The sequence below is a fragment of the Hylobates moloch genome, unplaced genomic scaffold, assembly GCF_009828535.3.
Source record: "Hylobates moloch isolate HMO894 unplaced genomic scaffold, HMol_V3 SCAFFOLD_3, whole genome shotgun sequence".
In the NCBI taxonomy this organism is placed as follows: Eukaryota; Metazoa; Chordata; class Mammalia; order Primates; family Hylobatidae; genus Hylobates; species Hylobates moloch.
The window spans coordinates 63,703,947-63,722,481 of NW_026652278.1; the positions used below are offsets into that span (position 1 = coordinate 63,703,947).

General features: G+C 42.4%; 1 protein-coding gene and 1 pseudogene across 4 annotated transcripts in view; one reads left to right on the forward strand and one right to left on the reverse strand.

Annotated features, from left to right (window-relative positions):
• The window catches only part of SLC25A16 (solute carrier family 25 member 16), a 56,589-nt gene that overhangs the window by 13,699 nt on the left and 24,355 nt on the right, over positions 1–18,535 (reverse strand). For all 4 annotated transcript variants that reach the window (XM_032138585.2, XM_058436298.1, XM_032138591.2 and 1 more), the window contains exons 5-8: positions 7,883–8,004; positions 7,565–7,631; positions 2,597–2,759; positions 1,270–1,338 (exon numbers count right to left, since the gene is read on the reverse strand). In XM_032138585.2, the coding sequence (XP_031994476.1) occupies positions 1,270–1,338; positions 2,597–2,759; positions 7,565–7,631; positions 7,883–8,004 (421 nt within the window). The remainder of the gene's footprint in view (positions 1–1,269; positions 1,339–2,596; positions 2,760–7,564; positions 7,632–7,882; positions 8,005–18,535) is intronic.
• LOC131383068 (large ribosomal subunit protein uL24-like) lies at positions 13,785–14,855 on the forward strand (annotated as a pseudogene).

Sequence of the window (18,535 nt, forward strand, 5' to 3'; positions counted from 1 at the left end):
TCCGGCCAATATTTCTTTTTATACTTTTTAAAAATTTGGCTACAAAAAATTTTAAATTAAACATGTAGCTCACATTATATTACTTTTTTAAAAAACTGGCTGGGCGTGGAGGCTCACACATGTAATCCCAGCACTTTGGGAGACCAAGGTGGGCGGATCACCTGAGGTCAGGAGTACTAGACCAGCCTTGCCAACATGGTGAAACCCTGTCTCTCCTAAAAATAACAAAAATTAGCCAGGCGTGGTGGCAGGTACTTGTAATCCCAGGTACTCGGGAGGCTGAGGCAGGAGAATAGCTTGAACCCGGAAGGCGGAGGTTGCAGTGAGCCGAGATCGTGCCATTGTACTCCAGCCTGGGGGATAAGAGCGAGACTTTGTCTCAAAAAAAAAAAAGCTCTAAAATAATATTTTTTTTAGAGACGAGGTCTCACTGTGTTGCCTGGGCTGGTCTTGGACTCCTGAGCTCAAGTGATCTTCCCACCTTGGCCTCCCAAATTGCTCAGATTACAGGCATGAGCTACCACAACTAGCCTAAATTTAATATTTTCTTTGTTTTTTTTGTTTGTTTTTGTTTTTTCTTGTTTTATTGAGATGGAGTCTCGCTCTGTCGCCAAATTGGCTGACTGCAACCTCCAACTCCCTAGTAGATGGGATTACAGGCGCCCAACACCACATCTGGCTAATTTTTGTATTTTTAGTACAGACGGGGTTTCATCATGTTGGCCAGGCTGGTCTCAAACTCCTGACCTCAGGTGATATGCCCTCCTCGGCTTCCCAAAGTGCTAGGATTACAAGCACGAGCTATCATGCCTGGCCCTAAATTAAATTTTTAACAGGAGGATTAGAATCTGATTATAGACCAGGCAGGCAGGCAGATCACTTGAGGTCAGGAGTTCAAGACCAGCCTGGCCAACGTGGTGAAACCTTGTTTCTACTAAAAATACAAAAATTAGCCAGTCATGGTGGTGGGTGCCTGTAATCCCAGCTGCTTGGAAGACTGAGGCAAAAGAATCATTTGAACCCGGGAGGCGGAGGTTACAGTTAGCCAAGACCACGCCACTGCACTCCAGCCCGGGTGACAGAGTAAGACTGCATCTCAAAAAAAAAAAAGAACCTGATTGCCTGATTGTAATCTTATAACGTTACCAAAATAAACTTTGGGAGATAAAATGTAGATACAGACTATTAGTCAAACTAGAGTCCTATCTCCTTACTGAGTTTAATGTTACATTTCCTAAAGAAAATGAACAATGACATATATGAACTTACAGGCACTTTTCAAATTCTGGCAGAACAGTTCCTAATTGCATTCGCCGACGAGTCACATCAAATGGGTAGCTAAAAGAAGAAAAAAGACATAAAGAATTAAAAATTTTTGGTTTTCTACTCAACAACTATTGAATACAAAGCCCTATAAACTCAAAGAAATAATGTGTTACTGCTCTTATTGTTCTGTCTAACCTAGGAGTCGGGACATAGGCATATGAATAAAATCAATTAACAAAACAGAGATCTTTGCTTATGTGATCCCTCTGATTAGGGGATTCTTCTCTCCCATCACCGTAATATCAAGTTCTGTTCATTCCTAAAGGCTAAATTGAATGTCAGTTCCTGAAAAAACAAACTGGTTGCTTTTCATTGTTGAACACTAATATACAGTTTCTCAACACTGGCACTACTGACATTTTCGGTTGGATCATCCTTTGTTGTGGGGAACTATCCTGTGCACTAGAGATGTTTAAGCACATCCCTGACCTCTTCCCACTAGATGCCAGTAGCACTCTGCCAGCTGTGACAACCAAAAATGTCTCCAGACATTAACAAATGTCCACTGGTGGTAAAATCACCCCCAGTTGAGAATTGCTCTAATGTTATGCAGCAGGTCCCCTTGAATACAGTAGACCAATACAAAATTTTCCATAAGGGCTAAAACTAATAATACAGATAATTGCCTGAAATTAAATATACAATATACAAATGCAATCTCTCTTTTTTTTTTTGAGACGGAGTCTCACTCTGTCGCCCAGGCTGGAGTACAGTGACGCATTCTTGGCTCACTGCAACCTCCGCCTCCCAGGTTCCAGCAATTCTCTGCCTCGACCTCCAGAGTAGCTGGGATTACAGGTGGCTGCCACCACACCCAGCTAATTTTTGTGTTTTTAGTAAAGACGGGTTTTCACCATGTTGGCCAGATGGTCTTGATCTCTTGACCTTGTGATCCACCCGCCTCAGCCTCCCAAACTGCTGGGATTACAGACGTGAGCCACCGCGCCCGCCCTCTTTCTTTTTTTCTTAGGGGCAAGGTCTCACTATGTCTCCCAGACTGGCCTCAAACTCCTGGGCTCAAGCAATCCTCCTGCCACGGTCTCCCAAGTGGCTGGGACAACAGGCAGCGCTACTGCATCCAAACATGTAATTATTTATAAAATGCTTAAAGTGCACACACATCTGAAAAAATGTATTAAATTGATACTTATATTTTGCAAGGGATCCTCTTTTTGAATAATCTATTAGAAAAAATAAATGATTAACCAATGCTGAAAATCAGGACTGGGTAACTATAATTTGATTAAATTAAGTTGGTGGAGAAACTTACGATATTGTCTGCGCTATTGCTCCAGCAACACCACCACAAAGTAAGTTTACGTGAGTTTTCAAAACTAAGACATTAGGATTGTCTGATGAAGGTCTGCCAAGAAGGGTAGGAGCATGGGAAAGCCCAACACTCTTCAAGGTACCAAAAGTAAAAAATGAAACACCTGAAAAACAAAAAATAAATTCACCATGATGCTTAACATAGGGGAGCTGTGAAAAAGACACCATTCTTTTTTTTTTTTTTGAGATGGAGTCTTGCTCTGTCGCCCAGGCTGGAGTGCAGTGGCGCCATCTCGGCTCACTGCAAGCTCCGCCTCCCGGGTTCACGCCATTCTCCTGCCTCAGCCTCTCCGAGTAGCTGGGACTACAGGCGCCCGCCACCACGCCCGTCTAATTTTTTTTTGTATTTTTAGTAGAGACGGGGTTTCACCATGGTCTCGATCTCCTGACCTCGTGATCCACCCGCCTCAGCCTCCCAAAGTGCTGGGATTACAGGCTTGAGCCACCACGCCAGGCACCATTCTTAAATAATAAACACATTTCCTAATTTCTGGTGTTTGGCTTAATTTAAAATAGAAAGATTTGTGTATATAAATAACCTAAAGATGACAAAATTTCCACCAATAAAAAATTATAGCTTTGGTTTTCATGCACCACTGCAGTTTACTGCACTTAAGGAGGCTATAGTGAATATAATGCCACTTTATATGTGAAAAAAATAAAGTTTCCTAAGGTTTCACATGAGAAAAATTAAATTCATGATTATTAATTACAAGGAAATGTGACAACTTAACATTTAAAATAACAATGATGGCCAGGCGTGGTGGCTCACACCTGTAATCCCAACACTTTGGGAGGCTGAGGTGGGCGGATTACCTGAGGTCAGGAGTTCAAGACTAGCCTGACCAACATAGAGAAACCTGTCTCTACTAAAAATACAAAATTAGTCGGGTGTGGTGGCGCATGCCTGTAATCTCAGCTACTCAGGAGGCTGAAGCAGGAGAATCATTTGAGCCCAGGAGGTGGAGTTTGCAGTGAGCTGAGATCACGCCATTGCACTCCAGCCTGGGCAACAAGAGCGAAACTCCGTCTCAAACACAAAACAAAACAAAACAAAAAAACAGTTATGGTGATAATCTAAGATACAGGCAAAAATTAAGAAGTGAAAAAGCATTTTTATTTTAACCAAGTGTCTAAGTTTGTCTTCAAGGAAGAATTGTGACCATGAGAGAAGCGTTTATGTTAATTCACAAAACATGTAGAATCTAATAAAAATAGTATGCAGGTAGTGCTTGTTACATATTACATGATTTTACTAGAACCATTAAGGTTGTTTATCAATAAAATTAAGAATGAAATTCAGGCAGGGAAAAAAGTAAATAAATATGAAATTCAAGCATTCCTCCCAACTAAGCATTACTCAAGATATTGTGATGTTTATTGAATTGGCCAGGCGCAGTGGCTCATGCCTGTAATCCCAGCACTTTGGGAGGCTGAGGCAGGCGGATCACAAGGTCAGGAGTCTGAGACCATCCTGGCCAACGTGGTGAAACCCTGTCTTTACAAAAAATACAAATATTAGCTGGGTGTGGTGGCATGCGCCTGTAGTCTCAGCTACTCAGGAGGCTGAGGCAAGAGAATTGCTTGAACCTGGGAGGCGGAGGATGCAGTGAGCTGAGATTGCAACACTGCACTCCAGCCTGGCAACAGAGTGAGACTCTGTCTTAAAAAAATATATATATATTCATAAGGGATTTCTCTTACCAAATATAGAAACTCATTATGAAACTGCCCTAGCCCATGTGGTAGCTCACACCCGTAATCCTAACACTTATTGAGGCTAAGGTGGGAGGACTGCTCAAACTCAGGAGTTTGAGACCAGCCTGGGTAATATAGTGAGAACTCATCACTATAAAAAATGTTTTAAAGGAGGTAGATGCAGTGTTACGTGTCTGTAGTCCCAGTTACTCAGACGGCTGACGTGGGGGAGGTCAAGGCTGCAGTGAGCCATGATTGCACCACTGCACTCAGCTATGATTGCACCACTGCACTCCAGCCTGGGCAACACAGCGAGACTCTATGTCAAAGAAAAAACAAACAAACAAAAAACTCTGCACTAATATTATTATTTTAAGATGACTGGGAAAAGAAGAGACTTTTTTTTTTTTTTTTTTTTGCAACAGAGTTTTACTCTTGTCACCCAGGCTGGAGTGCAATGGTACGATCTTGGCTCACTGCAGCCTCCGCCTCTTGGGTTCAAGCGATTCTCTTGCCTCAGCCTCCTGAGTAGCTGGGATTACAGCCGTGCGCCACACCTGGCTAATTTTTGTATTTTTAGTAGAGACGGCGTTTCATCATGTTGGTCAGGTTGGTCTCGAACTCCTGACCTCATGATCCACTCCCCCTTGGCCTCCCAAACTGCTGGGATTACAGGCGTGAGCCACTGCACCCAGCCAGGAAGAGACTATTTATAAAATGGTGCCAAGTCAAAAGTGAAGGGGAAAAAAAAAAAAACTTCCTTAACAAAGAAAACAAATACTTCCAGACAGATTAGTGGCATATATATAAAATGGTAAACATTAAAAATCATTCTCAGAAGAAAATATTTTTTGACACAATAAAGACTATCCATAAAAGAATAGATTGATGCATTCGACTACCTTAAAATTTGAATTTCTGAACCACTAGAATAGCTAAAAAAAAATTCAACTGGGACAGGGTCTTACTCTGTCATTCAGGCTGGAGTATAGTGGCACGATCACAGCTCGCTGAAGCCTCAACCTCCTGGGCTCAGGCAATCCTCTTAACTCAGGTTCTCAAGTAGCTGGGACCACCAAGCCTGGCTAATTTTAGAAAATTATTTGTAGAGACAGATTCTCCCCATGTTGCCAAGGCTGGTCTCAAATTCCTAGGCTCAAGTAATCCTCCTGCCTCAGCCTCCCAAAGTGCTAGGATTATAGGTGTGAGCCACCATGCCTGGCCACACCACATTTTAGTTTGCTATTAGTGCACTGTTTTTTGGTTGTTGCTTTTTTTTTTCTTTTTTGAGACAGAGTTTTGCTCTTGTGGCCCAGACTGGAGTGCGATGGTGCAATCTTGGCTCACTGCAACCTCTGCCTCCTGGGTTCAAGCAATTCTCCTGCCTCAGCCTCCCAAGCAGCTGGGATTACAGGCATGCACGACCATGCCCAGCTAATTTTGTATTTTTAGTAGAGACGGTGTTTCTCCATGTTGGTCAGGCTGGTCTCGAACTCCTGACCTCAGCTGATCCGCCTGCCTTGGCCTCACAAAGTGCTGGAATTATAGGCATGAGCCACCACGCCGGCCCTTGTTGTTGCTTTTTTGTTTGTTTGACTTTTAGAGACAAGTTCTCACTCTTTTCACCTAGGAGGGTGTCCATTCTTTTGGATGAAGCTCCTACACTAGGCCCTAACAGACCAGACTAAAAATCAAAACAGAGTCACCATGCTTAAGTTCCACACTACCAAACTAAAACCAGTTGTTACCTGACCTGAGAAATCAGGAGAAAGAAGTGACAGCCGCTTTCTCTAACAGGCCAGTTTCAATCTTGAATAAGCTTGATAGTAAACTTCTCTCTGCTTGCTTGCTTGCTTGCTTGATTGATTGATTGATTGATTGATTGACTGATTGACTGATTGATTTAGAAATGGAGTCTCACTCTTTCACCCAGGCTGGAGTGCAGTGGCGGGATCTCGGCTCACCACAACCTCCGCCTCCTGGGTTCAAATGATTCTCCTGCCACAACCTCCCGAGTAGCTGGGATTACAGGCACACGCCACCAAGCCAGCTAATTTTTGTATTTTTAGTAGAGATGGGGTTTCATCATGTTGGCCAGGCCAGTCTTAAACTCGTGAACTCAGGTGATCCACCCACCTTGGCCTCCAAAAGTGCTGGGATTACAGGCTTGAGCCACCACACCCGGCTCCTTTTGCTTTAATACTTACACAAAAAAGGTAGCCTAATATAACCTGAAGTTAACTAGTAATTTTTCTATTTTATTCTTCCTGTCCCCAACTTACAAGGATAGTAACTGTGAACTGAGCAACCTGCTTGTTCATTGTTTCTGCTTTCTTCAACCCTTCCTCTATATAAAATCAACTCCTTCGGGTCTAGCCATTCCAACACTTACTCTATTTTTATGAAATGAAGTATTGCCCAATTCTAGAATTGCAAAATAAAGCCAACTGAGATGTTTAAACTAAACTGGCTGCAATTTTGTCTTGTAACACAACTGTATGTAAATCCACAATTACCTCAAAATAAAAAGTTTAGTTTAAAAAAAAACAGGACTGCCAGGCACAGTGGCTCACGCCTGTAATCCCAGCGCTTTGGGAGGCCAAGTCGGGTAGATCACCTGAGGTCGGGAGTTTGAGACCAGCCTGACCATGGGCAGGAGAATCGCTTGAACCCAGCAGGTGGAGGTTGCAGTGAGCCGAGATCACGCCATTGCACTCCAGCTTGGGCAACAAGAGCGAAACTCCGTCTCAAAAAAAAAAAAAACCAAAAAAAAAAAAACAGGACTGTAAACAAGGTAATAAATGGAGACTAGAGAATTACAGGTATCCTTATTTTTCTTCTTTCTACTTTTCTATATTTTCAAAATTTGCCATAAGTCTTCATTATTTATAATGAGACAAAAACCACTTTTCACTCCTATTTTTAATTAACATGCTCATAAAAACTAAATGTTTAACATCATCTAATGTAAGTGTTTGTTAACAAGACTACAGCTGGCTCAGATATTAAGAAAAAGATGTAAAGTACTTTTCCACTTATTATACATGAATAGTCATCTTTATATCCAAATTATTATGTGACCATGCATAAATCATTTCTTATTAAAAGTACTTAACAGATAGCATCTTTTTGTATTACCATTTCAGAAAAAAAAAAAAAGGTAACAAATTTTAAACACGCAAATTAGGATTCTGGCAAATTTGAAACATACCTGCATATGGAGCCATTCCTAAAATAGTAGGCATCAGACCTCTGTAAAATCCAAAGAAACCACCTTCCTTTTGAGTGAAGGAAAATTGCAAGTGAGATTACATTGTGCTCATTATCATTAACATCAAAGAACAAAATCACACTTTATAACAGAAAAATTATTCTGGGATCCACCCTGAAACACAAAGATGTGTTTTCATAATTATTGTTATTAACATCAATAATTATAAGTAAAAGAATAATTATTTATATGACATTCAAAATATTTTGCTAAGTATAAAAGGGCACGTTATAGATGAGGAAGGTAAATATGAAATACCTTTGCATAAATTGTTTTGAATGCATGAATAATTCCTGTATAGGTGTGTTCCCCTTTCACCTGGAATGCTAGGCGGACCCTAACCATGTCAAGAGGGTAAGTACAGATAACTGCTGTCATACCTGAAAAGAAAGTAGAAATTTAAAGGTAAAAAAAATTTTGATATATACATATATTCCCCTATCATTAGTATTATTCTCAATATTATGGCAATGGTGAAAACCCAATAAAATCAAAGGTAATATTACTGACAGAATTATACCATATCATTAGATAGAAAACAACCTAGTAAGTGAAGGGTCAGTTTGTAAAAAATGTTTTCAAGTTCTTCTCACTGTGAAGTTATACTGTTAGCACCAAAATGGTACAGTGTACAGTGTAAAGGAATCATGAGATTTTTTTAAAAAACATTATTCTACTATTTATGTATTCCCAGTTAAGATATCAGAAAGGAAACACAGTAGGTCCTCCTGATCCACGGTTTCCACATCCATGGATTGAAGCAATCATGGATGGAAAATTTAGTGAGGTCTACAATGGTTGCATCTGTACTGAACATGTACAGATTTTTTGGTCACTATTTCCTAAACCATATAGTATAAGAAGTATTTACATAGCATTTACATTATTTTAGGTATTATAAGTAATCTACACCCAGCCCAACTCCATCTATTTCTTAATTCCTTTTCCCATGTTCCAAGTTTTCTGGTTACTGGCTGAAGGTGGTTTAATAGGCCAGGCATGGTGGCTCATGCCTGTAATCCCAGCACTTTGGGAGGCCGAGGTGGGTGGATTATGAGGTCAAGAGATCGAGACCATCCTGGCCAACATGGTGAAACCCCGTCTCTATTAAAAATACAAAAATTAGCTGGGTGTGGCGGCACATGCCTGTAGTCTCAGCTAGTCGGGAGGCTGATGCAGGAGAATCACTTGAACCCAGGAGGCGGAGGTTGCAGTGAGCCAAGATCACGCCACTGCAGTCCAGCCTGGCAACAGAGTGAGAGTCCAGGAAAGGAAAGGAAAGGAGGGGAGGAGAGAGAGAGACAGAAAGAGAGACAGAGAGAGAGAAAGACAGGAAGGAAGGAAGGAAGGAAGGAAGGAAGGAAGGAAGGAAGGAAGGAAGGAAGGAAGGAAGGAAGGAAGGAAGGAAGGAAGGAAGGAAGGAAGAGGTTTAATAGAAAATCACTGTGGGAGCTAGGCATGCTCACGCCTATAGTCCCAACACTTTGGGAGGCTGAGGTGGACAGATCACCTGAGGTCAGGAGTTCAAGACCAGCCTGGCCAACATGGTGAAACCCCATCTCTACTAAAAATACAAAAATTAGCTGGGTGTGGTGGCACACGCCTGTAGTCCCAGCTACTTGGGAGGCTGAGGCAAGAGAATCACTTGAACCCAGGAGATGGAAGTTGCAGTGAGCCGAGATCGTGCCACTGCACTCCAGCCTGGGCGACAAGAGTAAAACTGCATCTAAAAAAAAAAAAAAAGTGAAAAGAAAAGAAAATCACTGTGGGAGTTACTGTAGTGGTTAAATAATGAACTGGTAGGAAACAAGAGTACCCAGAAATTTGTAAAGGTAAAGGAGGTGTGTGGGTACCATGGCTCACTCCTTTTAATCCCAGCACTTTGGGAGGCTGAGGTGAACAGATCGCTTGAGCCCAAAAGTTCGAGAACAGCCTAGGCAACGTAGCAAAACTTAGTATTTATTTAAAAAATAGGCCAGGTGCGGTGACTCACATCTGTAATCCCAGCACTTTGGGAGACCGAGGTAGGCGGATCACTTGAGGTCAGAAGTTCCAGACCAGCCTGGCCAATATGGTGAAACCCCATCTCTACTAAAAATACAAAAATTAACCAGGTGTGATGGTGGGCACCTGTAATCTCAGCTACTCTACTCAGGAGGCTGAGGCAGGAGAATCCTTGAACCTGGAAGGCAGAGGTTGCGGTGAGCCAAGATCACACCACTGCACTCCAGTCTGGGAGACAGAGCCAGACTCTGTCTCAAAAAATAATAATAATAAACTATTAACTTTTGACTTATAATCAAAATTGACCAAAATGGTCAAAGTTAAAAGAGTATATACTCTAGGGCTGTACACAGTGGCTCACGCCTGTAATCCCAGCACTTTGAGAGGCCAAGGTGGGTGGATCACTTGAGACCAGGAGTTGGAGATCATTCTGGGCAACACAGTGAAACCCTGTCTCTACTAAAAACACAAAAATTATCCAGGCGTGATGGTGGGTACCTGTAATCCCAGCTACTCAGAAGGCTGAAGCAGGGAATCCTTGAACCCGGGAGGCAGAGATTGCAGTGAGCCGAGATCACGCCACTGCATTCCAGCCTGGGCAACAGAGTGAGACTATGTCTCAAAAAAAAAGAGAAAAGAGTATAAACTCTAGAGTGCACCTCCTTGCTTCAAATTAGACTCTACTACTAACTAGATGTATGACCCTGATCAACTTACTTAACCTGGGTTTCAATCCTGTTATCTGTCAAATGACTATCATAATAAGTGGGTACCCAAATCAGAGTTTTGTAAAGATTAGGTGAGCTAACATATGTAAATGCTTAAAATAATTCCTGGTACATAGTAAAGGTTAGATATAAGTGTTAGCTATTATTCTCATGTATTCTATTGAAACTATGTACTTTTTAACCCTTTCCTTTGAGAATCAATTTATTTATCTCCTCTTCTTGCATCCCCTTGCCCCCCCATCTGTCTCCTGCACATCAAAGCTCACAAATTTGAATTAAAAGGGAAGCACAATCAGAGAATTACTGAAGAGGATTATGTAACAACGTGGGAATTCAGCTTGCCTGCTGCTAGTGATCAGACTGACATCCACAACAATCATTCAGAGGGTGACTGAGGTTTTCAATTCATGAAGCTACTGTCTCCCATTGGGCCTCTTTTCTCCATTCACACACTCCTTACTATTCTATCTAACACTTATTTTAGGAAGGCCAAAAAAGCCCTCGATGTACAAATAAGGCAAATCAGAAACTGCTTACCTTCAATAGTGGTGGTAACAGCTTTCTTCTTCCCTCAGTTTACAACTACAATCCAATACAAATAGTAGAATATGTTTACCTACCGGGAAGCAATGAGCCTCAATCAAGCTGAGACTTGCTTTCAATTTTTATGAATGTACAAACTCCTCTCTTTCCCTCCCTTAAGTCAAGAAACTAAGGACATAAAGATGAATCTAAACAAAGGCAGACTTTTTTCTCTAAATTCTCATCATCTTACCGTCTCTATAGTCTAGAATGCCAGGAGTTATGGGAAACCTGAGAACATATTTTAACCAGCAATTACATTAGAGATCATATTTAGAAAGTATGGGAATTATGAATTTTATTGCAGTCCAGAAATAAACACAAAAGACTTTTTTTCTTCTTTTTGTTGAGATGGGGTCTTGCTCTGTCACCCAGGCTGGAATGTAATGGTGTGATCACTGCACACTGCAGCCTCAAACTCCTGGGCTCAAATGTTCCTCCTACCTCAGCCTCCCAAGTTGCTGGGATCACAGGTGTGCATCACCCCACCCAGCTACAAAGGATTTCTTTAAAAAGGAACTAACATTACAAGGAGAGAGTAAAGGGAAAGAAGAAATTAAGATCAGAATTGCATAATACAGGGTTGAAGTATATGGACATTTACAGACCCTCATCAATTCATCCTCTCCCGAAACTTCTCAATGAATACGGAAGTGGATTTGTTCTCAAAGATGGCTTCTCACCACCCTCCATTCCCATCTGAGGCTGACATAGTGGGAGCAGCATCCAGAGTCCATGTACATATTCAAAGAGATTAAAGTTTGACAAAAATACATAGATTCTAAATATATACTTTAGACAAAAGAAGGGCTCCAAGCATCATAGATACAAAAGCTAAGCCACAAAGCTAAGCAAATTGGTCTGGAGTAGGAGTCCAAGGGAGTCCAGTTCTACAACAGTTTGTCCTTCGGAAACACGTTATTACTTCGAGGTTGACTAAATATCAGTTATGAACAACCAAAATACACCTGTCTATAGTTGTGTGCAATCTCTGATGAGTGTGACAACTAAAATTATGTTCTTAGAGTAGGTTCTAGGGAGAAAAAATTCAGTTATGACACTCATGAGCCACAATAGAAACCATTATAACATAAAAGAATAAATAACTGTATGTCTTTTTCTTCTTACTTCTAACATCTTTTTTTTTTTTAATTTTTTTTTTCCAAGACGGATTCTTATTCTGTTACCCAAGCTGGAATGCAGTGATGTGATCTCGGCTCATTGAAACCTCCGCCTCCCGGGTTCAAGCAATTCTCCTGCCTCAGCCTCCCAAGTAGTTGGGATTACAGGCGTGCATCAAGACACCTGCTTAATTTTTGTATTTTTAGTAGAGACGGGGTTTCTCCATGTTGGCCAGGCTGGTCTTGAACTCCTGACCTCGTGATCCACCCCGCCTTGACCTCCCAAAGTGCTAGGATTACCTAGTGTGCCCTGCCTTTATTTTTATTTTTGAGGAAATGAGGTCTCATTGTGTTGCCCAGGCTAGTCTTGAATTCCTGGGCTCAAGCAATCCTCCCTCCTTAGCCTCCCAAAGAACTGGGTTTATAGAGTATATGCCTTTTGTACAGGATTCTCACATAGAAATCACAGATCTCTGATACCTGTACAACATAAGTCAAAAAGCCAAAGGACTTAAGAGTAGAGGTCTAAGCATCATGCCACTCCCCCACTCCCACAAATCAGGACTCAAATTCTATTAATCAGAACTTACCTACATTCCAATTTTCAAAAATTCAGGAGTTGGACTACCAGCTCAGAAAAGCAATTTTTCCAAACATGTAGGAAGCTTGTTGCTTTTGAATTCTGGATCAGAGCTCAAGGGAGATATTTTTTTATTTTTAATTTTTTCTTTTCTTTTTTTTTTTTTTTTGAGACAGAGTCTCATTCTGTCACTGTGCCCGGCCCTAGAATTCTCTTTTAAATATAAAAGTATTTGGAAGGCCAGGCGCAGTGGCACGTGTCTGTAGTCCTAGCTACTTGGGAGGTTGAGATGGGAGGATTGCTTCAGGCCAGGAGTTCAAGACCAGTCTGAGCAAAATAACCTCTCTTTTTTCTGTCTCTACAAAAAAACAGGCATGATGGCATGTCCCTGCTACCCAGGAGGCTGAGCGGGCAGGACTGCTTGAGCCCAGGAGTTAGAGGCTGCAGTGAACTATCATCTCAGCACTGCACTCCAGCCTGGGCAACAGAGCAAAACCCTGTCTCTGAAAAAAAAGAAAACAAAAAGTTATTTGGGAAAGGTGCCTCCAAGCTTCTTTGAGATTCTCAAAGTACAGTCAGCACGTGGTTCTAATAATCACTGGAGTATACCGTACGGTCATTCGGATTGCAGATGTCCAGCCTCTGCTGTGACTGGCTACTGCCTTTGCCATAGTGTTTGTTAAATATTTTGAATATCACCATTATTTACAACTAAAATATTCCCTACATTACAAACGAAACAAAAAGGAGAATAAAGAATTCAGGTTGCTGACTTTAAAGCATCCAAAAAGTCATTGGCATGGAAGGATTAATAACATTCCCTTGTGTTCATGGAGGACTTCAGATCTTTCAGACTGTTTTTACAGCAATTCTTTACGCTGACCCTCAGAACAACTGAGATAGAGGAAAAAGAATGGGAAAAAGGAGGGTTGAGGGAGAGAGAGAGAGAAACCACAAGCTCCACTTTAACAAACATAGAGGCAAGTTACAGAGGTTTTGGGTGATCTGCCCATGGTCAAAGGGAAGATGAGTAATGGAGGCCAGGCAGGATCCTAGCAAGTGTTCTGTCCACTCAACCACCAAGCTTTGGACTGGAACATCAAGTAGGAGCAGACCAAAGAGCGCAACAAGCGGAACTCAGCTCATCACTTCCAGGTTCTAACACTTTCCTTCTTTTTTTTCTACTCTTTATCTTGTCACATTCAGTTCCATGGAAACTGGCAGAGCCAGATGGATTTCAGAAAACTAAAACATACGTGGGGAAAGAAGCAGACCTTCCTTAAAAATACAAACCCTTCTCTTCCCTTTTGCGGCCATCACCAAAGCAGGAGCGGCCAAAATGAAGTTCAATCCTTTTGTGACTTCCAACCGAGGCAAGAAACGCAAAAGGCATTTCAATGCAACTTCCAACATTAGCAGGAAGATTATGTCTTCCCCTCTTTCCAAAGAGCTGAGAGAGAAGTACAATGTGGTATCCATGCCCATCCGAAAGGTTTTGATGAAGGTCAGGTTGTATGAGGACACTACAAAGGTCAGCAAATTGGCAAAGTAGTCCAGGCTTACAGGAAGAAATATGTCATCTACATTGAATGGGTGCAGTGGGAAAAGGCTAATGGCACAACTATCCATGTAGACATTCACCACAGCAAGGGGGTTCTCACTAGGCTAAAACTGGTCAAAGACGGCAAAAAGATTCCTGAACAGAAAGCCAAATCTCGCCAAGTAGGAAAGGAAAAGGGCAAATACAGGGAAGAAACAACTGAGAAGAGGCAGGAATAAAGTAATCTTATATACAAGCTTTGATAAAAACTTGAAATAAAAAAAAGAAAATACAAACCTTGATCTCAATCTATAGGTTTCCTTTTGCTGGCCAACTGAGATTGATTATGTATTGGATTGTAGTCGTAGGACGAGGGACAGGGAAAAAGTTTTTAAAAAGCTTTAAAATAAGCTACATTAAAATGATCATAAAAAACACCACTTTTTACTTTGGCAAATATAAAATTTCCGAAGTTACATTTAGAAACCTTATCAAAAGTAGAGGAGCAAAGATGCCAGACATAAATTAATCATAAGATCCATTTCAATGTTTCAATCACAGGAGAAAAATATAAATTGTAATTACTTAAACATAGTTATACAAAGTCTAGCTCTGTTGCCAAGGCTGGAGTGCAGTGGCGCGATCTGGGCTCACTTGCAACCACCACTTCCCAGGTTCAAGCGATTCTCCTGCCTCAGTCTCCCAAGTAGCTGGGATTACAGGCGCTGACCACCATGCCCGGCCAATTTTTGTATTTTTACTACAGACAGGGTTTCACCATGTTGGCTAGGCTGGTCTCAAACTCCTGACCTCAGGTGATCTACCCGCCTTGGCCTCCCAAAGTGCTGGGATTACAGGCAAGAGCTACTGTGCCCGGCCCTGAATTAAATTTTTAACAGGAGGATTAGAACCTGATTATAGGACAGGCACCATGGCTCACGCCTGTAGCACTTTGGGAGGCTGAGGCAGGTGGATCACCTGAGGTCAGAAGTTCAAGACCAGGCCGGGCACGGAGGCTCACGCCTGTAATCCTAGCACTTTGGGAGGCCGAGGCAGGCAGATCACCTGAGGTCGGAGTTCAAGACCAGCCTGGCCAACATATTGAAACTCTGTCTCTACTAAAAATCCAAAAATTAGCCAGGCATGTGGCACGCGCCCGTAATCCCAGCTACTCAGGAGGCTGAGGCAGAAGAATCTCATGAACCCAGGAAGCGGAGATTGCAGTGAGCGAGATTCCACCACTGCACTCCAGCCTGGGCGACAGAGGGAGACTCCGTCTCAAAAAAAGAAGAAAAAAGGATAATTACAGGATGCATGCGGTGACTCACGCCTGTAATCCCAGCACTTTGGAGGGCTGAGGTGGGCGAATCACCTGAGATCAGGAGTTTGAGACCAACCTGGCCAACATGGTGAAACCCCTCCTCTACTAAAAATACAAAAATTAGCCAGGCATGTGGCACACGCCTGTAATCCCAGCTACTCCGCAAGCTGAGGCTGGAGAATCACTTGAACCCAGGAGGCAGGGGTTGCAGTGAGCCGAGATTGTGCCACCGCACTCCAGCCTGGGCAACAGAGAGGGACTCCATCTCAAAAAAAACAAAAAACAAAAAAAAGGGATATACAAAATAACACATTGAAAAATTTGGAAACTTTCTAACATTGCTCTTCTGTAAAATGAAAATAAATCATAGAGCTTTCCTCATAATATTGTCCTGTGGACTCCATGTCAAGTGTCCAAATATTACAGGTCAGGAGTTCTGTCAGCCAGGCTGAGTGCAAACTCATCCCACCACTCAGCCTGGGTGACGGAACGAGAGCCTATCTTTAAAAAAAAAAAAAGGACAGTGAGAAAAAGGAGAGAAAGAGGAGAAGAGGAGAGGAGAGACAGAACGAGAGCCTATCTTTAAAAAAAAAAAAAAAGGACAGTGAGAAAAAGGAAAGAAAGAGGAGAAGAGGAGAGGAGAGAATGAGGGGAAGGGAAGGGAGGGGAGGGGAGGGGAGGGGAGGGGAGAGGAGGGAAGGGAAGGGAAAGGAAGGGAAAGGAAGGAATGTTGGGAGAATTTGACTCAAAATTTGAATGTTCAAATGGGTGCAGTAGTGTGTGCCTCTCTAGTCCCAGCACTTTCAGAGGCTGAAGCAGGAAGATCACTTGAATCCAGGAGTTTAAGCCATCCTGGGCAACAGAGCAAGACTCCATCTCTAAAATAACTTTTTCTGGCAAAAAAGTTGCTTGAGCGAATAATGTTGGCACAACTGACAAGTCATACGGAAAACTTATTCCATCCATCCCTCACTCCCTCTATAAAAGTAAACATAAGATCAACATGCCAAAACAAGTAGTTTTAGTAGAAAAACATGACTAGGGCTGGGCACGGTGGCTCACGCCTGTAATCCTACATTTTGGGAGGCCGAGGAGGGTGGATACCTGAAATCAGAAGTTCGAGACCAGCCTGGCCAATGTGGCGAAACCCCATCTCTACTAAAAATACAAAAATCAGCCGGGCATGGTGTTGCGAGCCTGTAATCCCAGCTACTGGAGGGCTGAGGCAGGAGGATCGCTTGAACCTGGGAGGCAGAGGTTGCAGTGAGCTGAGATCGTGCCACTGCACTCCAACCTGGGCAACAGAACAAGACTCCGTCTCAAAAAAAAAAAAAAGAAAAAGTAAAACACGACTAAATGTCTTTACCTTAGAATGGGGAGGGAATTTCTACACACAACACAAAATTTAGAAGTACCAGAGAAGGCCGGGCGCGGTGGCTCACGCTTGTAATCCCAGCACTTTGGGAGGCCGAGGTGGGCGGAACACGAGGTCAGGAGATCCAGACCACGGTGAAACCCCGTCTCTACTAAAAATACAAAAAAAAAATTAGCCGGGCGTGGTAGCGGGCGCCTGTAGTCCCAGCTACTCGGAGAGGCTGAGGCAGGAGAATGGCGTGAACCCGGGAGGCGGAGCTTGCAGTGAGCCGAGATTGCGCCACTGCACTCCAGTCTGGGCAACAAAGCGAGACTCCGTCTCAAAAAAAAAAAAAAAAAGAAGAAGTACCAGAGGAAAAAAACTAACACGTTTGGCCATGTAAACTTCTGTATAGGGAAAAAAATCTTAGATGATTTTTTTTTTAAATCATAGAACCAAAGGTCAAATCTAAAACTGGGAAATAAAATATTAACAATATCTGAAAGAAAAACAACTAATGTCCTAACTCCCAAACTCAGAAAAATGAATATTTAAAAAACAGAAATAGGCCAGGTGAGAATTTGAGGAGTTTGAGACCAGCCTGGGCAACATGACAAATGCCCATTTCTACAGAAAATATAAAAATTAGCTGGGTATGGTGCATGTGCCTACAGTCCCAGCTACTTTTGGGAGGCTGAGATAGGAGGATGGTTTGAGCCTGGGAAGTGAAGGCTGCAGTGAGTTGTGATCATGCCACTGCACTCCAGACTGGGAGACAGACCCAGACCCTGTCTCAAAAAGGGAGAGGAGAGGAGGGGAGAGGAGGGGAGCGGAGGGGAGGGGAGGGGAAAGGAGGGGGAGGGGAGGGGAGGGGAAAGGGAGAGAAGGAAAGGAAAGAAGAAGGAAAGAAATTGCTAATTATGGCTGTCTCTAGAGAATGCAACTATTTTTACTGTATAGGAGTAGTTATTACTTTAGTCATTATAATTCATTACAATATTTTTAAAGAAAAAAGAAATTTTGAAAAGTAATGGCTGGTCCAAGTGAAGTGCAGTGATGTTTAAAACTCATTGATCGGCCGGGCGCGGTGGCTCACGCTTGTAATCCCAGCACTTTGGGAGGCCGAGGCGGGCGGATCACGAGGTCAGGAGATCGAGACCACGGTGAAACCTCGTCTCTACTAAAAAATACAAAAAAATTAGCCGGGCGTGGTGGCGGGCGCCTGTAGTCCCAGCTACTCGGAGAGGCTGAGGCAGGAGAATGGCGTGAACCCGGGAGGCGGAGCTTGCAGTGAGCCGAGATTGCGCCACTGCACTCCAGCCTGGGCGACAGAGCTAGACTCCGTCTCAAGAAAAAAAAAAAAAAAAAAAACTCATTGATCACAATCAGTTAGTTTTGTTTTTTTCTCCACTCACACTGCATTACATGACTAGCCTTCAAAAAAATTTTTTTTAATTTTTAAACATTTCCAAAAGTAGAATTGTCAAAGAGAATGCAAGCTTTTCACATAGTTATAAGTTGAGACTACTCCTTATCCTCTACTGTAAAATGACTCTTTTTCAGTTGGCGTACTGATAATTTCATATATATAACTGAATATAGAAAAACAACAAATGTGTGCTACTAAATCAATGTCACACTTTTTATTTTAATGCATACCTTTTTTTGAGGATGCACCCAG